Genomic DNA, 25350 nt, shown 5'->3' with positions numbered 1-25350 from the left:
TACACACACAGAGGTGTACACACAGAGGTATTCATACAGGTACACACACACACACACAGGTACACACACACACACACACACAGGTACACACACACAGAGGTATTCATACAGGTACACACACACAGGTATTCATACAGGTACACACACACAGGTATTCATACAGGTACACACACACAGGTATTCATACAGGTACACACACACAGAGGTACACACACACAGAGGTACACACACACAGAGGTACACATACAGGTACACACACACAGAGGTACACACACACACACATAGAGGTACACACACAGGTACACACACACACACATAGAGGTACACACACAGAGGTATTCATACAGGTACACACACACACAGAGGTACACACACAGAGGTATTCATACAGGTACACACACAGAGGTATTCATACAGGTACACACACACACAGAGGTACACACACAGAGGTATTCATACAGGTACACACACACACAGGTACACACCCCGAGGTATTCATACAGGTACACACACACACATAGAGGTACACACACAGAGGTATTCATACAGGTACACCCACACACATAGAGGTACACACACACACACACACACACCGAGGTATTCATACAGGTACACACACACAGGTACACACACAGAGGTATTCATACAGGTACACACACAGGTACACACACAGAGGTATTCATACAGGTACACACACACACACACGTACACACACACACACAGGTACACACACACACACAGAGGTATTCATACAGGTACACACACACACACACATAGAGGTACACACACAGAGGTATTCATACAGGTACACACACACAGAGGTATTCATACAGGTACACACACACACACAGAGGTATGCATACAGGTACACACACACACACAGAGGTATGCATACAGGTACACACACACACACAGAGGTATGCATACAGGTACACACACACACACAGAGGTATGCATACAGGTACACACACACACAGAGGTATGCATACAGGTACACACACACACACACACACACACACAGGTATTCATACAGGTACACACACACACACACACACACACACAGGTACACACACAGAGGTATTCATACAGGTACACCCACACACATAGAGGTACACACACAGGTACACACACACACACACACACACCCCGAGGTATTCATACAGGTACACACACACACATAGAGGTACACACACAGAGGTATTCATACAGGTACACACACATAGAGGTACACACACACAGAGGTATTCATACAGGTACACACACACACATAGAGGTACACACACAGAGGTATTCATACAGGTACACACACACATAGAGGTACACACACAGAGGTATTCATACAGGTACACACACACACACACACATAGAGGTACACACACAGAGGTATTCATACAGGTACACACACACATACACACAGGTATTCATACAGGTACACACACACCCACACACATAGAGGTACACACACAGAGGTATTCATACAGGTACACACACAGAGGTATTCATACAGGTACACACACACATAGAGGTACACACACAGAGGTATTCATACAGGTACACACACACATAGAGGTACACACACAGAGGTGTACACACAGAGGTATTCATACAGGTACACACACACACACACAGGTACACACACACACACACACACAGGTACACACACACAGAGGTATTCATACAGGTACACACACACAGGTATTCATACAGGTACACACACACAGGTATTCATACAGGTACACACACACAGGTATTCATACAGGTACACACACACAGGTATTCATACAGGTACACACACACAGAGGTACACACACACAGAGGTACACACACACAGAGGTACACATACAGGTACACACACACAGAGGTACACACACACACACATAGAGGTACACACACAGGTACACACACACACACATAGAGGTACACACACAGAGGTATTCATACAGGTACACACACACACAGAGGTACACACACAGAGGTATTCATACAGGTACACACACAGAGGTATTCATACAGGTACACACACACACAGAGGTACACACACAGAGGTATTCATACAGGTACACACACACACACACACACACACACACAGGTACACACCCCGAGGTATTCATACAGGTACACACACACACATAGAGGTACACACACAGAGGTATTCATACAGGTACACCCACACACATAGAGGTACACACACACACACACACACACCGAGGTATTCATACAGGTACACACACACAGGTACACACACAGAGGTATTCATACAGGTACACACACAGGTACACACACAGAGGTATTCATACAGGTACACACACACACACACGTACACACACACACACAGGTACACACACACACACAGAGGTATTCATACAGGTACACACACACACACACATAGAGGTACACACACAGAGGTATTCATACAGGTACACACACACAGAGGTATTCATACAGGTACACACACACACACAGAGGTATGCATACAGGTACACACACACACACAGAGGTATGCATACAGGTACACACACACACACAGAGGTATGCATACAGGTACACACACACACACAGAGGTATGCATACAGGTACACACACACACAGAGGTATGCATACAGGTACACACACACACACACACACACACACAGGTATTCATACAGGTACACACACACACACACACACACACACAGGTACACACACAGAGGTATTCATACAGGTACACACACACACACACATCGAGGCACAAACACAGGTACACACACACACACATGGAGGCACACACACACACACACAGAGGTATTCATACAGCTACACGCACACACAGGTACACACACACACACAGAGCTATACATAGAGGTACACACACACACAGTTGTGACATGTGCTGAGTATTGAATGACCGTTGATCTTCTAGACGACTTGCCAAAGAAGAAACCTCCTCTGCTTTATAAACCGTCCGACCCCGACACCCTGGCCTACCTGGACTTCAGCGTCTCCACCACCGGCATGCTCGCTGGAGTCAAGGTAACACACACACACACAACAACACGCACACACAGAACCAGCCTCGCGGGTTCAAAGCAGATTTAAGCCCCGATGTTGTGTGTTCGCGTCCCAGATGTCCCACACGGCCACCAGTGCCTTCTGCCGCTCCATCAAGCTGCAGGGAGAGCTGTACCCGTCCAGAGAGGTCGCCATCTGCCTCGACCCGTACTGCGGCCTGGGCTTCGTCCTCTGGTGCCTCTGCAGGTCAGACACACACACACACACACACACACTGTAGCCAGCTAGCGCTGCTGCTAGCTCTGCGCTAGCTCCCCGGCAGACTTGGGCAGCGGGTAGCTAGCTAGTAGTAGCTTATAACCCGACACCACAACATGACCCGGTTCCTACTCGGGCCACCAGTCCATCCTGAGCCTCATGCCTGTGTGTGTGTGTGTGTCTGCAGCGTGTACTCGGGCCACCAGTCCATCCTGATCCCGCCCTCCGAGCTGGAGGTGAACCCGTCCCTCTGGCTGTCGGCCGTCAGTCAGCACAAAGTGCGCGACACCTTCTGCTCCTACAGCGTCATGGAGCTGTGCACCAAAGGCCTCGGCCTGCAGACCGACGCCCTGAAGGTACGGTCGGGGGCGCTTCTCCTCGTCGTTGAGCGCCGTGACGTTCTCGTCGTGACTCTCACAGAGCTCTTGCGCCCCCTGCAGGCTCGGGGGGTGGACTTGTCCCGCGTGAGGACCTGCGTGGTGGTCGCGGAGGAGCGGCCTCGCACGGCGCTGACGCAGTCCTTCTCCAAGCTCTTCAAGGACCTGGGCCTCCACCCGCGGGCCGTCAGCACCTCCTTCGGCTGCCGGGTCAACCTGGCCATCTGCCTGCAGGTCAGTCAGCGAGTCACAGAGTCTCTGTAGAAATGAGTCTTGACACAAAAGCACCAGTTTATTTAAATCTCGTGTTCACCAGATGCGTCTTGGGTAATGAAGTCCTTCAGTGTGCCGAGTGTAAAGTTTAAATGACTCAACGTTTTCTCGCAGCTTTAAATTCATAAACTAACTTTTGGCTTTACGGATATTTCAGAGCTTGTTTTGTCTTTTGAGTTTTTTCCATTTTGACGTTTTTTCTTCCTTTCGTCCTCCTTCCTTGTTTTAACCATAACCCCGCCCATGTGTATGACTCCGCCCACATGCCTCATACCTGCTTATGTCTCCACCCTTCCTCCTTACTACCTTCGCCTCACTACTCCTCTTCCTCTTTACCTCCTCCTCTTCCTCCGCCTTACCTCCTTAACTCCTCCTCCTCACACTCTTCTCTTCCTTACCTTTCCTCCTTTTCTTCGTCTTCCTGTTCCTCCTCTCCGCTGCTGTAGCCTCACAGGTTGGGAAAGCTTGCCGAGCAGGTAGGAACCACCACCCCTCATGCTTCATCATCGTCATCCTCTGGCTTTAGTCTTTGGGATCGTTTTGAGCGTCCAGTGGTGCGTCTGTTAGAAACAATGGACCAGAATCATGTTATTGCAGAGGAACGTGCTTTGACTTCCTTAAAGGGAAACTCACGAGGCTCCTCAGGAGTCGACCCGTTCACTTTGACACTTTGGGAATTGGAAATGAAAAAAGAATCTGTGGCGACGCAGTCGTGATAAAATAAATACATAAATCTGCTGAAGCATTGTAAAAGCCCCCTCTTCCTCCTCCTCTTACCAAACGGTGAATCAAGTCTTTTGGTTTCGGAGTGAGAGAATCCAGGAGACTATGCTGTCGGCCATCTTGTGCTTCTGGCTCCCAGCATGCATCTGTGTGTCTGGTGGTGGAGGTGAAGGGTGGTGGTGAAGGAACAAGGGTCTCCATCTTTCTTCTCTGGTTTTATTTGTTGTTGAGCAAAGAGATTCATCCACAAGAAGCCAAAGCTCTAATTTCATATTTAACGGGACGTAATCACTCCACTATGTCACCATTATCATCATCATCCCTTTCTTCCTCCCTCCCTTCTCTTTATTTGCATGTGTGATTTTATAAACCCTTATGTATTTATGTATAATAACTCTGTTCCTCCACTGCAGTCGTTCTCTCACGTTCTTTCCGCCATTTTGTTTCCACCCTGAAGAGTCTTCTGTCCGCTGCACTAGTGCACGAGTAGCAATAGTAGTAGTAGTAATAGTAGTAGTAGTTCTTTTCTCCTCATGCAGTTGCACAATGGCAGTACTTGACCTACAGAACACGGTGTGACCCGTGTTGGTTCTGTGTTGGTTCCTCAGGGAACCTCGGGACCCGACCCCACCACGGTGTACGTGGACATGAGGGCGCTGCGGCACGACAGGTGAGTTTATAAATAAATAAATAAACTGCAACAACAGAACCAACAGAAGGAAACCTGGTATCCAGAGAGACCTCAATGTGTTGACACCGTTCTTCTTCTGTGGTTTCCTCTGCAGGGTCAGACTGGTGGAGCGAGGGTCCCCACACAGCCTGCCGCTCATGGAGTCTGGGAAGGTGAGGAGCTGTTTGTTTGTTTGTTTGTTTGTCTTCACAATGTTGAGTTAAAACGCTGTGGTCCGGTTCCTGGACAGATCCTGCCGGGGGTCCGGATCATCATCGCCAACCCGGAGACCAAGGGCCCGATGGGGGAGTCCCACCTGGGAGAGGTTCGTCCGCTCACCTGTTTTCACACGAGGCTCATGGGAAAACAGAGAGTCGTAACCGCCGTGCTACGACCCAATCAGAGTGATTTAAGATGAGTGAAGCTCAGAGAACTCCCACGATCCAGTCCAAAGTAGAAACAACTTTTTGAAAAAGCAAATATATAAAACACATTTTGCTGTTTCAGAAAGTAAAAGTACACATGTAGAAGTATTCATCCGCTCGCTGTAGCTCTTCAATATAAATCCGGCGCGTCACCTGATTCAGTCCGTTGCCGGTTCCTCCGGTTCTCACGTCGGTTCCGGTGTTGCAGATCTGGGTGCAGAGCGGCCACAACGCCAGCGGCTACTTCACCGTGTACGGGGACGAGGCGCTGCAGTCCGACCACTTCACCTCGCGGCTCAGCTTCGGCGACACGGCGACCGTCTGGGCCAGAACCGGATACCTGGGCTTCCTGCGCCGCACCGAGCTCACCGACGCCAGCGGAGGTGAGCGGGACGGAACCTTTAGGTGTTCCCCGAAGAACAGAGATCCATGTTTATTTGCTTGAACTGAACTGAACTGTGTGTGTGTGTGTGTGTGTGTGTGTGTGTGTGTGTGTGTGTGTGTGTGTGTGTGTGTGTGTGTGTGTGTGTGTGTGTGTGTGTGTGTGTAGAGCGTCACGACGCCCTCTACGTGGTCGGGGCTCTGGAGGAGGCCATGGAGCTGAGAGGGATGCGTTACCACCCCATCGACATCGAGACCTCCGTCATCAGGACGCACAAGAGCATCACAGAGTGGTGAGGAGCGACACACACTGACACACAACAACACACAATGTTACAGAGTAGCAAAAAGTCATAAAAGCAACACCAAGGTTGTCAAAAAAAATGTACAGAGTAGAAGTACAAAGAAGGACTAGAAGTTGCAGTAGAAGTACAAAGTGGCAGTACAAGTAGCAGTAGAAGTACAAAGTGGCAGTAGAAGTCTCAGAACGTGACTGCCCTTCAGGTCATGTTCACCTGCTGGTGGTGGTAGAAGTTGCAGTAGGAGTAGAAGTAGAAGTACAAGAAGAAGTCTCATGCCGTGTTCCCTCATGCCTCCCCCCTCAGTGCGGTGTTCACGTGGACTAACCTGCTTGTGGTAGTAGAAGTTGCAGTTGGAGTAGAAGTACAAGCAGAAGTAGAAGTAGAAGTACGAGCAGAAGTCTCATGCCGTGTCCCCTCATGCCTCACGCGGTGTTCACGTGGACCAACCTGCTGGTGGTGGTAGAAGTACAAGTACAAGCAGAAGTACAAGTACAAGCAGAAGTAGAAGTACAAGTACAAGCAGAAGTCTCATGCCGTGTTCCCTCATGCCTCCCCCCTCAGTGCGGTGTTCATGTGGACCAACCTGCTGGTAGTGGTAGAAGTTGCAGTAGAAGTAGAAGTCGCAGTAGAAGTACAAGTACAAGTCTCATGCCGTGTCCCCTCATGCCTCCTCCCTCAGTGCGGTGTTTACGTGGACCAACCTGCTGGTGGTGGTAGAAGTTGCGTTAGAAGTTGCAGTAGAAGTACAAGCAGAAGTAGAAGTACAAGCAGAAGTCTCATGCCGTGTTCCCTCATGCATCCCCCCTCAGTGCGGTGTTCACGTGGACCAACCTGCTGGTGGTGGTGGTGGAGCTGGAGGGCTCTGAGCACGAGGCCCTGGACCTGGTCCCGCTGGTCACCAACGTGGTGCTGGAGGAGCACTACCTGATCGTGGGCGTGGTCGTGGTGGTGGACATCGGCGTCATCCCCATCAACTCCCGCGGCGAGAAGCAGCGCATGCACCTGCGCGACGGCTTCCTGGCCGACCAGCTGGACCCCATCTACGTGGCTTACAACATGTAGCGCCCCCCGGTGGGCGGAGGACTACTTCAAGGCGGAGCCGCTCCGGAGACTGAACCCAACGAAAAACCGGAGTCCCCGAGGCACGAGAAGTTAGCGGCGTTCTACCGCGAAGATGCGTGACGCCGCCGCCCGACATCTTTTAGGTTTTTTAGCGCTCTGGCTGTGGGTTTTATTCGTAGGAGGCGAGCCCCTCAGACGCAGGAAGTTCTCCCGTCAACTGTTTACTGACAAAAAAAGTGTCACTCGTGCGTCCTGGTTGGCGGACAAGAGGACGACCGTTAGCAAAGATTCTGCGTTAGCTAAGATTCTAGCTTTTAAATCGTGTCCCTTTAAAAAAAATAATCTTTTAGCCGTTGAGTTTTTGTTGAGGCCGCAGGTTTGTTTGTTTTCTAACGTCTTCAGAATAGTTTTTTCAAGGGTATTTACACAAAAACAAAGCAGACTGTGGCAAAAAAAATGATATTTTTACGATATCGACCAATCATGAGCGAGCTACGCTTCCCGCCGGCTTGTTTTTCGTTTTGTAAGCGTTACATTTCAATATTATTTTTACATTATTATGTCAACAATCCATATCCAACAATATATATCTATAGATATATATAAATGTATATGTATGTGCGCTAACATCCAACAGCCGCTGCCTTTAATAACTGCGTTTATTTTTCCGTACCAACGCGCTTCGACTGAAAGCGAAAAACTAAACGTTGAATTCATATCGTGTAAGTATGTACAAAAAGAAACCGATTTAATTTATTTTGTTTCTCTTTTAAGAAGTATAAGACGAGAACGTTCAAGAATGTTTTGCTCTTGAATATTTGCTAATATAAAAAAACATTTTAAAAAATTTAAAAAAGCATTGTATTTTGAGCGAAAGTCCGAGCATATTACGGTGAAACAGAAATATATAATTATAGTTTATATTGAAAAGTAAAGAATTCTCACAATACAGAAGCCATGTTTTTGTTTTTTTACCTGCATGTTGGTCTGAAATGTTTCAGTCAAATTAGAAGCGAAGAGTTCTGAACCAGAACATCAACTTGGATTTGATTCATCTGGAAAAGTTTTGACACGTTTTCCCTCCAAAACTTTCATTTCAAGTAATTACTTTAAGTTGACAAGTGGTTTGAGAATTTCCCCCCAAAAGAACTAAACTCAGGATAAATTCAGATTTCATGAAGTCTGTATTAACTCACTAAATTTAAAAATCCAGAATAATTGAATTGCATTCAAACGTATTTGCGAGGAGACGTTTAAACAAACAAACACAAATTAAAATGACAATAAACTTTGTCGCATGGTAAACATGAGTATTTCTCAACTTTGGGTCAGGACTCTTCGGCCGGTAGCAACAGAGTCCTGATGGAACGTAGTAAATATATCAGAAGTTCATATCTTGTACACGGGCGGATCAATGCGGGCGCTACAGTGATGTCACAACAGGAAGAGGAGACCGGAAGCAGAATGATGGAGAGTTCCCGGAGGCCCCTTGAACTCAACACCGAGAATGTTCCGGTTTCAACACCCGGAAAAAACAATCAAAACAAAACAGCACTTTCTTCACTTTCTGGTTTCAACAAAATGTTTGTCGCCTCCCGGTATGTTTTTTCGTTTTTTTTAAAAAGGTTTTGAAAAAAAAAACATGAAGTCTTTCAATCAAAATAAACATTTCAGCAATTTTTACAATAAAGTGGAACATTTGTGATTTATTATTCCTGGGTCTGAAATGTGTTTAAAAAAAAAAAACAAGCGCCTATTTTTACGCCTCTGCTCAAAAATATCATCCCCAAACTAAAAGGAAAGAAATTTACGTTATCGGGTAAAAAAGTGTTGATTTCACAAACTATGGACAAAACATTCAGAACTTGTTGATACATTTATTTCCTCCATGTTAGCACACAGAATATATTTATATACATATTGCTAGCTAAAGCATAAAAAAAGAAAGAAATGTCAGGAGCATAAAAATGTTAAGCCACAATTAAAAGTTTACAGATTGACAGAAGATGAGCGACGAGAGGGAAGAGCGGACGTCACGGCGGTTTGATTCCAGCACAGAACGACTGCGTGAGGTCAAGCACCACGTTCTAGTACTCACTGTAGTGACTACTGCAGTCACTACTGGAGTCACGTGACTACTGTAGTGACTACTACAGTAGTCACGCAACTACACGAGTTACGTGACTACTGCAGTCACGTGACTACTGCAGTCACTACTGTAGTCACGTGACTACATTAGTTACGTGATGACAGTAGTGACTGCAGTAGTCACATGACTACTGCAGTCACGTGACTACTGCAGTAGCCACTACTGCAGTAGTCACGCAACTACACGAGTTACGTGACTACTGTAGTCACGCGACTACTGCAGTCACTACTGTAGTCACATGAGTTCAGTAGTCAAGCGACTACAGTAGTGACTGCAGTACTCACGTGACTACTGTAGTCACGTAACTATTGTAGTTGCACGACTACTTCAGTTACTACAGTAGTTGCGTAACTCGTGTAGTCGCGTGACTGCAGTGGTCGCTTGACTACTGTAGTAATGTGAGTACAGTAGTCACTACTGTAGTCGCGTTACTAATGTAGTGATTACTGTACACAACTACAGTAGTCACGTAACTAATGTAGTCGCGTGACTACAGTAGTGACTGCAGTAGTCACGTAACTCGTGTAGTCACGTAACTCGTGTAGTCACATAACTAATGTAGTCACATAACTAATGTAGTCGCGTGACTACAGTAGTCACGTAACTCGTGTAGTCGCGTGACTACAGTAGCGACGACTGCAGTCACTACTGTAGTCACGCGACTACATTAGTTACGTGACTACAGTAGTGACTGCCGTAGTCACATTACTACTGTAGTCGCTTGACTACTGTAGTAATGTGAGTACAGTAGTCACTACTGTACTCACATTACTAATGTAGTGATTACTGTACACAACTACAGTAGTCACATAACTATTGTAGTCACGTGTGAGTATTATAGTACGCAGTGTCTCGCAGGTACTATAGTACTCACGTGGCACTGTGTACTATGTGGTACTGTGTCCTATGTCCTATAGTACTAGGGAGTTTCAGTGAAAGATTCGCTTTTGGCCGACCATATGATCCATTCCTCACTTTTTCCACCAAACGGCTTCAAAAAGACTGAAGTTCCAGAACTTAAAAGCAAAATAAAGCATCGTCGTCACGTCGCTTCACTGAGCAACTCGTCTTCTATTTTACATGAAGGACAAGAAGAGGGACAGGAAAGGAAAAAGGAAACACATCTTCACTCATGCACTTCAAAATAAAAACTGGAACGACGTCAAAACGTTTTCACACCGAAATCTTTTTCTTTTCACGCTGGATGGACAAATATAAAATAAAAACATAATACGTCACCGTCCACAAGTGTGTCATTTTGGGGAGAACAAACAAATGTATTAGTTTGGCGTCCATCTTGAAATATTCAGATACAAATCGGAGGCAAAGTTTGAACTAAAAACCTCAGAGTGCGGCGGGGAACGACAGACGTGGACGTGATTAACGGTTGTACATTGTACAAAACTAGAACCAACAGTCATCCGGATCACTGTGAACACACAACACGACACGACTGAAACGGAGTCCTCGAGAATACATTTACAATGTGCATATAATAATATGAATATGAAGCAGGGCGAAAAGGTATTTACATGTAGTGCAATGACGGTGAGGCAGAGAGAGCGTTAAAAGAACTGCCTGAAAAAATTTAAACAAATTCAATTTAGAAAGCCGTTGCGTAAGAAGTTCAACCTGTACAACAACATGTTACATCTTAAATGATACACAAGTCATCTTAAGTGATACACGTGATACATGTTACAGCTTAAGTGATACATGTTTTATCTTAAATTGATACATGTTTCATCTTAAATTGATACATGTTTCATCTTAAAATTGAAACATGTTTCATCTTAAAAGTGATACATGTTTCATCTTAAAGTGATACATGTTTCATCTTAAAGTGATACACTTAAATGAGTCCCAAAAGAAAGACTCGGCAACGAGAAGGTGAGAAGTTTGATGTATTTAAAGTCGGGAAAAATGTAGACCGTAAATTCTCTAATAGTGAACCGTTTTCAAACAATGATCATTATAATAATAATTGTATATTTCAATGTATCACGCATCTTCTAATTCTGGTTAACTTGTGAAATACTATTTTTTTTTTTTTAAATAAAAAAAATGCATGAAGAGTTCCAGCGCCATGAATGTTGGATGTTTGAGTCGAAATCATCAAATATTTAAAAAAAATTTAAAAAAACTTTGTAGGTTTGGGTAAAAAAAAGAAAAAAGTAATGGTTTTAATCAAAATGTATAGAATACCAGCAGCCTTCGCTCGTTTATGAAACGCTTCATATTTCCAGAACACGATTCCCCAAATGAAAACTTTCCACGAGGATAAAAGTACATTTAGTAAAATGTATCGGCCACAATTTTGACAAGCAAACGGAGGAATATAATATTTATTTTATACATCACAGCGAACCGGGAGGCGATTCTGATTTCTTTATTTTTTTCTTGTGACGGTTACTCATCAGTTGCGTATTTTAAACTTAAGTTTTTTTTTTTACTTGTACGCATATCGCATCATTTCTTGTTGGTATAAAACGTTGACGCGTGAGGATTTCTTTTGTGACACCTGCAAAAACAGTACACCAATATTAGTATAAAGTACACACTTGATTCACACAGTATGTAGTACATCATTGGGAGTACTACCGACATGAATATACATCAGGTTAAAAAGTATTAAGTCATTGAAAAACACTTTAGTTTCGTATGTTTGCCGATGTTTTGCATTAGTTCCTGTTGAACAACTAGAACAGTTTCAGCAGGTAAATTAATACGCAGTACATATTGTGCGAATACTACGTAGTAGTTTGGTGTGGTATTTGCACCTGAAGCGTCAAAAATACATTTTAAAATGTAATTTACAGCAAGAAGCAGCAACAGTTTTTTTTTCTTGTTTTTTTTTTTAAGGGGGATGAAAAATGTTCGATATAAAAGTTTAGTTCCATCTTTAGTTGAGATGAACAAAAAAAAAAAAAAAAGGTCCTGCCCACTATGTGAGAATTTACGGTATTTTATTTGCCACAAGTTCAAAGTAAAAAGCGTCTGTACAGAGTCACCGATTCGTCTTCCTCCGTTCAGTCAATCTTCATCACTGAGGAAACAGTCAGCGGGTTTAAAAGTGTCACACGGCTCAGAGGAATAAAACTAAACAAACGGGCGATTGTATCGCCGCTTTAAACAAAAAGGTTTCCAAGCACCATGACGGTAAAACACTCAACACCCAGTGCAGGAAAAAGCTATAGAAAAGATTAATTTGATCATTCACATTTTGCATAAAGTTTTATATTGGTCCATCCGTCGTCTCTGCTCATTTAAACACCAGCGAGCTGCTGGCTTTTTTTTTTTTTTTTCTTTTTTAACAGTTTAAAAAAAAAGAAAAAAAGACAAACTATGAAACCATCAACATGCACGCCGCCTCACTGGGAGCAAGAGAAACCATCAACATGCACGTCATGTCGCCTCACTGGGAGCAAGAGAAAGACAAAAGAAAAGAGAAACAGGCACTGAGCACCAACTACAGCACACGCAGTGAAACAGTCACTTTAGCTTGTTTTTTAAAAGAGTGCGCGTCACTTTAAGAAGAAGATCGGGAGCCCGAGAGGAAGAGGAAGAGTTCCTCCTTTCTTAGTTTACGACTGAAGCGCAGGAGGAAAAAAGGGTTTTCTCAGCTGCGTTTTAATTAGTTTTTCCTCATCTGCTGTTGTAATACTCACAGCGGCCACAAGGGGCTGGAGATGAGATATGTTATGAGTTTACACGTCATGGAAATATAAAAGAAAACACGAGCGCCGTTATTCCCATTTAGAACATGGGGAGCGGCGCACGTCTGCCCCTTGTGGCCAAGATGAGTATTACAAACTTTGTTTTTCTTCACAGCAAAAAAATTTTTTTTTTTACTTAGTTTTCTCTCCTGTGATTATGACTTAAAAACTATTTTAAATCAGACTTCAATCTTTCTTTCCTCCAGAGCGTCCCATAAAAATTGTACCGACAGAGCTTGAAAAAATAGATGTATTTAGAGTTATTTCAGAGGTTGTAGGAGGACTCGCCAGATCTTTTCGGTTCAACCAAACGACAGATTTTTGTTTAGTTTTTTGGCAAATATTTTGGGTTAAAAGTGTGAGAAAAAAAGTGTAAAAAAAACAGTCAAATCATGGAACCTCTCTAAGATCCAGCTCAGGAAAGATTGCTCTACATTTCCCAAATTCAGAACCGATCCAAAAAACATTTTCTAATATCCGACTCTTGAAAACTAGTCTATTCAGAAAAGAGCCCCCAAAATGTGCATAATAATAATATAGTAATCATAATAATATGTGGAAGATTAATTTTGTCGACGTCTTTTCGCGGCCGCCGTGTGACCCTGTTCCCAATAAGTGACTTAAGGACAATATGATTGTAGGTAGAAACGATTAAAACAAAAAAATAGTTGAATGAAAGTAAAACACGCGGTGAGCACGTCGTCCACAACATCGAAGCTTTTTTTGTTGTTTTGAAATATGTTTTTCTCTATGAAAGCGGAGCTAGCGTGAAGCTGCAATAGGACTCGCGGTATCTTTTGATTCTTGGTGAACGGTTGCCGGCGTGTTTGTTGCATTTACAGTAAGAAAAAGGGGATTTATTTTAAAAAACTCGGGTAGTAAAATGTCTTCCGTTACGACACACTTAAATAACACATTCTGACTCCAGCACTTCAGTAAAGAAACTAAAGGAAATAATCATACTGTAACTTTGCATTTGAGCCGTGCTCTGGAGCAATCTGTCCACGATCCAGGAGGAAAAACAACAATAATAAAGAAATCAATACAATGGGTATATTAAATAATAGAAAACAAAATGAAAAACACAAAAAAAAGGAACAAATTGCTCTTTTCACGCAGAAAACGTTGAGTCCACAAAGTTTTCTGGAAGGCAGGTAAGAAGCAGGAGGGAAGTGTGTGTGTGTGTGTGTGTGTGTGTGTGTAGACACTGACTGACAGGCGGAGGGAGGGCGAGAGCCAATGGCGTGCTGTGTAAGGTCAAAGGGGGCGGGGCTTGTTCATCTCTTCCTGCGGCAGGTCCGTTTGTGGTCGGCGTGCCAGTGCTCCTGCTGACACTTGATGGAGCAGTACGAGGTGTTCCAGCAGCAGTGATACATGGCCTCCTCCTCACAGTTATAGCACTGCAACACACAACACACAACCTCAGGGAGAGACACACAACCTCAGGGAGAGACACACAACACACAACCTCAGGGAGAGACACACAACACACAACCTCAGGGAGAGACACAACACAAACAAGAAATCTAACTTTTGTTTTCAACTAGAATCTAATCCTACAAATATGATGTAACAAATAGTGTTACTAACTAATAGTGTTACTAACCAATAGTGTTACTAACTAATAGTGTGAATAACTAGTAATAAACTTTGTGCGTTTCATCGTCCGATGAACTGAACTGGAGAAAAGTCGACAGTCACAGTTTTGTGGATCTGCGGGTCCAGAACTCACCCACTGCTTCTTCTTGGTCTGGGAGACCAGCTGCTTGTTTTGGGCCACCACCTTCTTCACCTCCTCCACCAGCTCCTCTTTACACTTCTCCTTCACCTGCTTGCACTTCCTCTCCATCTCCGCCTGGGCGCCGGCCACCGCCTTGCTCACCGCCTGCCGCTTCTCCTCCTCCATCTCCGTGCGCAGCTGCAAGGAGAGCAAGACGGGTCACAAAGACCTGACGGACACAGACCACGCCCCCTATAGACCACGCCCCCTCCACTTCCAGACCCCTCCTCCTCCAGACACCACCCCTTGACGACCTTCTCCCCCTCCTCTAGACCCGTCCCTTACCTTCTCCAGGGCCTCCCTGGCAACCTTCTCCTCCTCTGCCAGAACGTGCCCCTTCCTCTAGACCCCGCCCCTTCCTCCAGACCCCGCCCCCTCCTCCAGACCCCGCCCCCTCACCTTCTCCAGGGCCTCCCTGACGACCCTCTCCGTCTCCCTCTTGTTGTCGGCCTTCATCATGTCCTTGACGTCGTTGAAGACCTTGGTGTACTTCTCGTGGCACATGTTCTGGCAGGCGCCGTCGCTGCTGGTCTGCGTGCCGCGGTGCAGCGTGCGGGGCGACCCGCCGCTCGCCTTCTTGGTCTGCGTGGACACCGACAGCTTCTCCGGCTGCAGCGGCGCCGAGGAGGCCGGGATCTCCTGGCTGGAGCTCACCGCCTCCACCTCGGGCTCCGGGTCCTGAGACGCGAGCATTTCATAGAACGGCTTAATAATAATAACTATGATGAAGGTAAATGTTACAATAACTTAAGTATTTGGAATATCTCCAAACAGAAAACAGACATGAACATATTTATCATATTCACCAACAAATATGAACAAATATCATGCGTGCAGTCAAACTCACGCTGGCTTCTTCTTTGGGCTCGATCATTTGAGATCGACGGCTTTTCTTGGCTTTTGGCTCCAGGCTGCTTTTGAGCTGGGAAGGAAGAAAATAAATGAATAAATAAATAAATATATATTAGAAATAATCTATAAAAATATATATAGACATTTTTTAATATTTATACACACACAAATAAACAAAACAAATTAAATAAATGTATTCATTTTTTTAAATATATAAACATAAATAAATAATATATGATTTTTGTTATTTATACTTTGGTTTTCTATGTTTATCATGATCGTATATAAAATACAACTCGTGGATAGTTTAAAAATAAAAGCGCCACGTTGCAGCGGCGATGTGCAGCTCAGCCAGCAGGTGGCGACGTTACTGCATTTATCTCTGCAGTGTTTCAGTGTTCTGCTCCTTGGATACTTCATGACTTTAAATAACTTTGTTGTGAAGGAGTTTCATAAGAACAGAAGACAGCGAGGTGCGCTGGTTCTGTCCCGGTGCCGGACCGGTCTGACCCACTGACCTGTCGGACCTGCTCGTTGCTGGTGGAGGAGATGCTGGACTCGGCTTCGTCGGTCCGCTCCAGCCTGTCCGTCCTCCCGCTGCCCTCCTGCTGCTGCTGCTGCTCCTCCTGCTGCTGCTGCTGCTGCTGCTGGTTCTGGTTCTGGTTCTGCTGCAGAGGCTGAGCGTGTGGCGCCATGTTGGTTTCCTCCATCTTGATTTTGAAGAAGCGGCCCTCTCGCAGGAAGCGCTGGTAGAGCTCCAGCTCCTCGCACGCCTTCTTCCAGCCGCTGCTGCGCTTCACCTGCAGCTGCTGGATGCTCACCTTGATGTCCTGGATGTTGTCTGCAGAGATCCAGGCTCTGTGGGAAGAGGAGGGGGGGGGGGGGGGCAGTGGGAAGAGGTTTACCTCACTGCAGCTTTTCATTCGCTTCAGTCCTTTTTCAAAGGAGCGTTTTATGTGTTTCCGTCCGTCCGGGATAAAGTTTCAGCTTCATAAATGCTGCAAGAACAGCGACAACTAGAGATGGAGCGGTGTGTGTGTGTGCAGTGTGTGTGTGTGCAGTGTGTGTGTGCAGTGTGTGTGCAGTGTGTGTGTGTCCTCACCTCTGGTGCTGGTGGCCGAAGAAGCGAACGTCCACCTGCGTCTCGTCCCTCTGAAGGACTTTGGCCGGCCAGTAGCCGAAACCTTTCATCTTGGCCCACACCAGGTCATGGTTGGGGGTCTGCCGAGGACACACACGCACACGCACACACACACACACACACACACACACACACACACGTTCTTCAGTCTACAAATTAGTCAGAATTTTTTGCTTTTTTGTGAAGGAGAGAGGAGGCGTTGTACTCACACAGGGGAAACAGAACCAGTTGTCCGGCCGGGCGTTGGACAGGTAGAAGCAGTTCTTACACAGCAGCAGCTCATTCAACTGGAAGAGGAGGAGAGAGATTAGAGAGATGGAACGAGGGAGAGGAGGAAGAAAGAGGAGGAAGAAAGAGGAGGAAGAGTTCAATGTGACAAATGTAGACTCGACACAAGTGTATTAATCAAAAGGAGACGCAGTCAGGAGGTCGTTTTAGAAATGTGTGTGTGACTGTGTGTCCGTGTGTGTGTCCATGTGTGTGTTACCTCGTGACACGTGTCGCTGAAGAGCAGCCGTGCGATCTCCGCCTGGTCGCTGTGAACTGATACGAGGGGAAAAAGGAAAAGAAAGAAAAGACAAACGGTGAACTTCAGCAAGGAGAAACACAACAACTTGTTTTTATGAAACGTCCTGTATCATTTATATCATCTATTTGAACGACAGTTTGTTGTTGTTTAGTGCTCATTTGGCTCCAATTCAACAGACAAATAAATACTTAAATGACCACTAATAATAATATAAATAAATGCACTTCGTCTCACCTCCATACAAGATGGCCGTGTTGTGAACAATCAGCTGAGCGTCGGCTTTGAACTCCTCGAAGTTTTTATACTTTCCTTCAGCCAGGTTCTGAGAGAGAGAGAGAGAGAGAGAGATTTTCTAAAGGGAATCTGGTGCGTTGTTAAACGTGTGTGTGTATGTGTGTGTGTGTGTGTGTGTTACCTCGTGGATGTTTGAGACCTCCAGCGCCGTGTGGATCAGACGTTTGTACATGGGATGTTTAGTGTCTTTGCCTTTCTTGTTCAGGTCCACTGCCTACAGAGGAGAGAGAATGCAGCTTTAACACATGAAGCATAGACTTCTATACAACCAGAGGAGTCGCCCCCTGGTGGTCAGGAGAGAGAATGCAGCTTTAACACATGAAGCATAGACTTCTATACAACCAGAGGAGTCGTCCCCTGGTGGTCAGGAGAGAGAATGCAGCTTCAATACATGAAGCATAGACTTCTATACAAGCAGAGGAGTCGCCCACTGGTGGTCAGGAGAGAGAATGCAGGTAGGAATATATGAATACGGTTGTTCTCACCCGCTCCTTCATACGCTGGACGATGAAACGCAGGTATTTGCTCATCTCCTGTTTGTTGAGGTTCTTCTTTTTACTTCCCTGCAGGACGGAAAGCAGATTCAATATTTCAAACTCGGCGTAAATGAACGTCACGAACACATGAATATGACACATTTACACGACTTTTACTACACTTTGGGGATTTTTAGTTTTCTTCAAGGACTTTTCCAGGCCTGGTAATAACCATTGTAAAGCTCCAGGACTGATCCAGGTTCTCCTGAACGCTGCTCCTCACCCTGCAGACGACGCACTGCCAGGGCGAGCCGGCGTCTCGGGGCTTGTTGTCCTCCGACAGACACTTGAGGTGATAAACACGGAAGCAGTTGTCGCACGAGAGAACGTCGCCCGGCAGGTGACACTCGAAGCAATACCAGTCGTGGCTCTCTGCCTCCCACTCCTGCTGCAGGGGAGACACAACAAGTCTGTGAGGATGAGGAGGAGGAGAAAGAGAAGAAGAAGAAGAAGAAGAAGAAGAAGAAGAAGAAGAAGAAGAAGAAGAAGAAGAAGAAGCAGAAGAAGAAGAAGAAGAAGAAGAAGAAGAAGGAGCAGAAGGAGCAGAAGGAGCAGAAGAAGGAGAAGAAGCAGAAGAAGGAGCAGAAGAAGAAGAAGCAGAAGAAGGAGCAGAAGCAGAAGACGAAGAAGGAGCATCCCTCATTAAACCAGCCCTGGTTGGACGTCTGGTTTGTTGACTCGTCATCATCAACAGTTCTTGCAGAGCTTTTGTGAAACATTAAATAAGAGGAAAGTTAAAAGAAAACAGAATAAGCTGCATCGCTGCCCGGAGCAGCAGGCGGTGACAGCGTGAGTCCAGAGATAATAAGCTTCTTCCAGAACAATAAGATTAGATAATAAAGTCTTCTGGAGCAAACAAACAAAAGAAATCTGTCGAGTCGTTCTCGTGCAGAAACACGATGCGACCAATGTTTAATAAAAGTCTTCATTCATCAAAAGACAGTGTTTGTATAAAATGTGCTGGGACTTGGTTTAACTTCATTAAACTGTTGCGTCGGTGCAGTTTGTATGTGGCTTCCAGGAGATTATTGGATGCAGAGATCTGCTCTTTGGCTCAAAGCGGTGCTTTGTTGGTTTGAAAGGGAAACACACGGGATGCGTTTCATCAAACGCCTTAAAAATGTTCCCATATTATGATGAAACACGTCATATTTAAGGCAAACCTGGATTCAATCTGATCTGAGACGAGCATTGTTCTTTTCTTTTTTTTTTAAGGACCTTGAGTGAGCGTAGCGGTTAGCGGTTAGCGCTCGGCGTGGAGACGCTGCGGTTCTCCGTCTCCGTATGGGAGTAAACATTCCTGGAGGTCAACACGAGGACGCGGCAGCACGCCAGCTGGATTCAATCCAGACACCCGAAGCTAGCGGCTAGCGCTCGCTAACACGGGACCCGCAGGAACAGATGCACTCGAACCTCAGAGTGGGTCGACCGTGGGAGAGGGAGAGAGAAGAGAGAGAGAGAGAGGAGAGAGAGGAAAGAGAGGAGAGAGAGGAAGGAGAGAGGAAGGAGAGAGGAAGGAGAGAGATTTGGTAACAACACTGCAGTCTTACTTTGCTTCCCTCGGCTCTCGGATCCTGTGAAATGAGAGAGAGAAGAGTTTAAAGTTCTGCTGCTACAAGAACAACAAAACACCGGAAACAAGAGCTTTCCACCAATCGTATGAGTATTATATAGTGACAACAACAACAACAACAAGGAGCACAGTGGACATAATGCTGCTTTTCAAGATAAGTCAGAAATAAAGTTTGCTTCCACTATTCAGCTCTATGGGAAAATATATAAATAAAATACAATTAAATAAAAATTAAATAAATGAAAATTAAATAAATAATAAAAATAAAAATAAGTGAAAATGAAATAAATAAAATAAAAATAATTGAAAATGAAATAAATAAAATACAAATAAGTGAAAATAAAATACAAATAGTGAAAATAAAATAAGAATAACTGAAAATAAAATTATAATAAGTTAAAATAAAATAAAAAAATAAATCAAATACAAATAAGTGAAAATAAAATTAAAAAAGAAATACAATTAAGTAAAAAAGAAAAGAAAAGAATATGAATAAAAGAAATAAACAAACAGACAGCCCCAGGACCCTGCTGACTCACCATCTCCTCCCCGGGCAGCCAGTAGCCTTCCTGCTCGATGCCGGCCTTGGTGCCTTTGCAGCCCACGGTCAGCGTCTCCACCACCAGCCCGTCCTTCACCGCCAGGCTCAGCTGCCGGGCCGTCTCCTTGGGGTGCATGCTGAAGGTACGGCTCAGGTACCTGGCGGAGGAGGAGGAGCGATTCAGCTACCGGCGTACGGCCGCCATCTTTATTTATTACATTTTACATGGAAGCGGTTGCTCGAGACGCTTCAGCACAAAATGAAATCTGTTCAGGTACGAAAAGTTGTACAGGTGTTTATTGTTTTACCCCAAACAACTTTTTTTATTTCTCCCCTATAAACTAAAGTTAAGATGAAAACAAAACAACAACACTGGATTGGGCTGAAAATAACCACCAACTGTTTCCGACAACAAAACCACCAACAGACTGGTTCGAGGTCACGTCGCTAAAAACGTAATAAAAAACGCATTTTTAAAAAGCGTATCTTTGAGTGGTTTGTTGATAGATTAAAGCGTCTTTCATTAGTGTGTGTGTGTAACAGCTGATTAAACACACAGCAGGTTCTGTTAATCAGCACGTTGGTTAATGATGAACTAATTGACTGCCGTGCACTCTCACCACAGGAGAAGGTTAATGCTCATTTTCAGAGAGCGAGCGAGAGACACAGACAGACAGACAGACAGACAGACAGACAGAGAGAGAGAGAGACAGACAGACAGAGAGACAGACAGAGAGAGACACAGACAGACAGACAGAGAGAGAGAGACTTGCTGACTTCAGTCTCCATTTCCATAAAGCCATCTAGGCCAGTTTGGGCGAAAATAAGCTCCATTGCGACTGGAAACAGTGTGTGTGTGTGTGTGTGTGTGTGTGTGTGTGTGTGTGTGTGTGTGTGTGTGTGTGTGTGTGTGTGTGTGTGTGTGTGTGTGTGTGTGTGTGCGCTGAGGCTATCCGTTGCATGCCGCTGCATACTGTTGCCATGACAACTGCCGCCCGCCGCCAGGGTATTGATTTGGCGAGCGGCCAGCCCCACCTCGAGGTGCTCACCACGCACTAGATGCGTTTCATTTGCTCCACCCGTCGTCTCCTCCGTCTTCCCATTTGCATAGTTTGAACCACGAGAGACTCACGACACAGATTACTAAAACCTCATGGAAAAAAAAATAACGAAGCATCGTGACACCTTCGGGTGCTGCGGTGCGTTCCAGGCCGTCTGGCCTCACGGTGAGAAAATGCCGTGAGGCATCGACCTGCAGCCGACGCGACGGGTCCGTCCACGAGTCGCTGGTTCACTACAATCAGCATTCTACTCGTCGCTTCAAGTCATTTATCAGGAAATACGTAATAAATACCAAACGCGCTCCGGCTCCTCTGAAGTGAGTTTTCACTGCTCTTCCTTTCATCGCCGTGTGAGTTCAAAGGATTTGAAGGTTTTTTGGGGGACAAAAACAGCAGTTTAAAGACGTCATCAGGCCATAAATCTATAAGCTGCATTTCTACGGCACAAAAAGAGTCCAGCTGAGGGCTAAAAACCCAGAACCCTCCGGGGCGCTGACAGCACCCGGTCGATGGTCGATGGTTGAGGCCTTGAGATTATGGGACAGCGCTCACGGTAAATACCATAAACAGCAAAATATCACGTTAAATATGACAACGTTTGTATTTTACTGCCCGACTTGAAGGTCTCGCAGGCTTTTCCTCAGCATAAGAGACGTCATTTCAAATAATCCAAATTCACATATAATTTAATAATCCAACTGCTTCAATGACCAAATTAAAAACCTGATGAATAAATAAATACATAAGCTCTCAGTTCATGTGTTTTCATTGGTGAAGCTTAATGTGGTGAGAATGTAACGGGGCGTCCTCTTTGTTTCACGTCTCCACGCTTCCACTGGTAACCCCGTGTTTAACATCGCATTGCAATGAATTGTGGGTAATTCCCTTGAGTCCGACTCATCCTCTGAGTGGAGACAAAAAGCCCGACCGGGACTTGTAGAAGGACACGTCATCGAGCGGCTCCACGGTGGGAATCTGCACTGGTTTATTTGTGTTATGAAGTTGAGCCAACCCGACACACAAACACACACCCTGATTGAACTTACTTGGAGATCCTGTCCATGTTTGCGATTTGTTTCTGGTTGCGGACGACCTCAATGGCCGCCCACACGTACTGGACCACCTTGGGGTCGGCCTGCCTCTTCTTCACCACGCGCGACAGGATTTCCTTATTCATCTCAACTGTTGGGGGAAATATGAATAAATAAACCAGAAGATTTCACAGACTGGAGGACTCGTAACAGAACTACTTGAGCTGTAACAGTGTGTGTAGTAATATTGCTTTCCTGCCCGGCAACAGACGTCTATAGCAGTACATGTACATCACTGAAATCAGGAGAAATAAAAAGGTGGACTATCTTTTTCAGCCGAGTCCCCGCTGACCAGTGCAAAGCTTTTTTTGGTGTGTGTGATTTAATATAGAATATACACAATTCAGTTTGTGAATTCACGCTTATATTGTATTGAATATTTATTTAAAAAATATTTTTAAAGGATTTTTTAATGGATTCATATTGTTCTCACGGTTTAACGGTCCGTTCACCTCAATGTAAAAAATACTATAATACACATTTTTAATCTTCAAAAATATATTTTAGGGACAAATATAATTACAAACTTTTCTCCAGAACTGTGATTTCTTACAGTTTTACAAAGTTACAGGTCTCATTTTATTGTTTTGTGATATCATAAAACAAAATTATTAATAATAATAATAATAATAATAATAATAATATTGAATGGATTTGTGCTTATGCTGCAGGTTCCCTCTATGTTACCGTAAGTTTATTGAAGAATCTTAACTTGCATTGTGTTTGTAGAAATGTTGTAATTTCAGGCAGCCATAAAAAATAAAAAAACCCGTCCAGGGACAGCAGATGAAAATGAGCCGCTCTGCCTCACTGACAGTTTTATTGTTGATTAGTGTGCAAAATAAACAAATGAATACAAATAAATGAGACCTTCAAAAAGGTATTTTCTGTATAATACTGTGATGCACACCTCTGGCCGTCCCCAAGTATCTTCAAATCCAATTTTGCACGGTCCTCCTCTTAACCATGCGTGAAACTTAAGATGTCACCTTCATAAATCGCAGCCAAAAAGCTAACCATAATAAAGCCCGGAGCACATTTAAAGAGGAGGAGGAGGAGGCTTTGCTTTGGTGCACTTTGTGTGAGGAGAGGCTGCGACAGATGTCAGGGAGGCTTCATCTTCACACTTTTTTCATTCGAGTACAAGGTGTAGTGGTTCAGGGCGGAAATGACGTAAGAAACACGTTACACACAAAGAGAAGTGTAGACCGGTGAAGGGTGACACGGTTGCATTGTGCAGTAAAGGTACATGTTAGGCTGATTGTCAACATCTGGGTTGTTTAAAAGGCCTAAATATGACCCAATCACAGACCTCTATTAGATTTATGATGCGTTCAATGGCTAAACATATAGTTGTTTCTTTCAGAACTTAAGATGATGCTGGACAAGAAACTGCCAAAATAAAAAAAACATACTTTTCAGACATTGCGAATTAAATTAATTGATTCCAACCACATTAAATGCATCAATGCTCTCCAGGATGAAACCGATAATTTAAAAAATACATAAATGGTGTTAGCTGTGTCTAATATTTAACGTGGAGCCACATGTTTTCACCCATTTTTTGGGGGGTTCATAAACGTCACAGCAGAGCAGCCAGGTGAGCCACTGCGGCCACGCGTGTGTACACACACACACACACACACACACACACACACACACACACACACACACACACACACACACACACCTCTGCCTCTTCACAAAGCTCACACCCGCACGTTCTCCCCCAAATTAATTAACCTGGGCCAGGTGGGCGACACCGGAGCCAATTAGTGAAGACGCGTGGTTTGCTTAGAAAAAAAAGAAGAAAAAAAAAGGCTCCCAAGGGCCAACCGGTGAGACAACACGCAGCAACCACCACGTGACCCACACGCACGCACCTCGTTATTAACCGTCACGTTAGTAGCCACCTCGTAGATTCGTCCCAACAAAGAGGGGGCTTTTTGGCCGTGGTCGTGGAAGGCCAGCACGCTTAGCACGCTAAGCTAACGGCCGAAACCAATAGCTCTGCTAGCTTACGCTGTCACGTAGCTCGCGGGTGGGCTCACCTGGGTGATAACCGACACCAGGGCGACACGCTGGCGGTTGTTCCGGTTGCTCCCAGAGCCTCCCGCCCGCCGTCGCACAACGCCAACTAACAGGGGCTCGCTGCTCGTTTTGTTTTGGAGGAGGGCGCCATGTTCCCGGCTAAGCTAACATTTAGCTAGCTAGCGTTAGCTAGCGAGCTAGCAGGTGTTGTCACTGAAGGAGCGCGTGTCGTTACTCGCCAGCGCCCCCGCCCAAAAAAAAAACAACTCACCTTTTGCTTTACGGTGTCACCGACACGCGGCGGCGGCTGCTGCAGGAAATCCACAAAGGATTGAGGGGCGAGGCGGCTCACATTAGTCTGTCTCCAGGCTGTGGATGGTGTCCAGCTGGAGGTAAACACAGAACCCTAGCGGCGGGGAGAAGGTACTGCGGCGAAAGTATGACCCGCCCTACTCTACCTCTGATTGGCTGGTAATTGTTGCCTGTGTTGGTTGGATTTGTTAAGGAAGGAAAAACCCGCCCTACTCTACCTCTGACTGGCTGGTAAATGTTGCCCTACGTTGGTCTGATTGGTTGGAGGATTATTTTAAGAGCATT

The 25350-nt window shown here is 45.1% G+C and overlaps 2 protein-coding genes across 7 annotated transcripts in view; one reads left to right on the top strand and one right to left on the bottom strand.

Moving 5' to 3' along the window:
• LOC137779365 (disco-interacting protein 2 homolog C) overlaps nucleotides 1-9147 on the top strand; it is a 30775-nt gene extending 21628 nt beyond the window's left edge. For 3 of the 6 annotated variants that reach the window (XM_068567050.1, XM_068567041.1, XM_068567075.1), the window contains 11 exons: nucleotides 2900-3009; nucleotides 3104-3234; nucleotides 3434-3602; nucleotides 3687-3857; nucleotides 4343-4372; nucleotides 5228-5289; nucleotides 5405-5462; nucleotides 5540-5614; nucleotides 5923-6097; nucleotides 6265-6388; nucleotides 7207-9147. In XM_068567050.1, the coding sequence (XP_068423151.1) occupies nucleotides 2900-3009; nucleotides 3104-3234; nucleotides 3434-3602; nucleotides 3687-3857; nucleotides 4343-4372; nucleotides 5228-5289; nucleotides 5405-5462; nucleotides 5540-5614; nucleotides 5923-6097; nucleotides 6265-6388; nucleotides 7207-7459 (1358 nt within the window). In that variant the 3' untranslated portion in view covers nucleotides 7460-9147. Of the gene's footprint in view, nucleotides 1-2899; nucleotides 3010-3103; nucleotides 3235-3433; nucleotides 3603-3686; nucleotides 4408-5227; nucleotides 5290-5404; nucleotides 5463-5539; nucleotides 5615-5922; nucleotides 6098-6264; nucleotides 6389-7206 lie in introns of those variants that run through there. The other 3 variants (XM_068567066.1, XM_068567058.1, XM_068567084.1) reach the window with 2 other exon arrangements.
• A 1183-nt stretch (nucleotides 9148-10330) lies between these two features.
• Nucleotides 10331-25163, bottom strand: zmynd11 (zinc finger, MYND-type containing 11). Its single transcript, XM_068567096.1, has 16 exons — nucleotides 25025-25163; nucleotides 22678-22813; nucleotides 20569-20728; nucleotides 20007-20030; nucleotides 18680-18844; nucleotides 18406-18483; nucleotides 18042-18134; nucleotides 17861-17948; nucleotides 17585-17640; nucleotides 17307-17384; nucleotides 17059-17177; nucleotides 16475-16814; nucleotides 15952-16026; nucleotides 15504-15782; nucleotides 15057-15242; nucleotides 10331-14724 (listed from the first exon to the last, which is right to left on the bottom strand). The coding sequence occupies exons 2-16, from the start codon at nucleotides 22806-22808 to the stop codon at nucleotides 14602-14604; spliced, it is 1995 nt and encodes a 664-aa protein (XP_068423197.1). The 5' UTR covers nucleotides 22809-22813; nucleotides 25025-25163; the 3' UTR covers nucleotides 10331-14601.
• Between the last annotated feature and the right edge of the window lie 187 nt (nucleotides 25164-25350).

Source organism: Clinocottus analis, unplaced genomic scaffold (assembly GCF_023055335.1).
Source record: "Clinocottus analis isolate CAN_PGR_092001 unplaced genomic scaffold, fCliAna1.0.p SCAF_11, whole genome shotgun sequence".
Taxonomy (NCBI): domain Eukaryota; kingdom Metazoa; phylum Chordata; class Actinopteri; order Perciformes; family Cottidae; genus Clinocottus; species Clinocottus analis.
The sequence above is the reverse complement of the archived record's forward strand: the minus strand, read 5'-3'. Positions and strand labels throughout refer to the sequence as shown.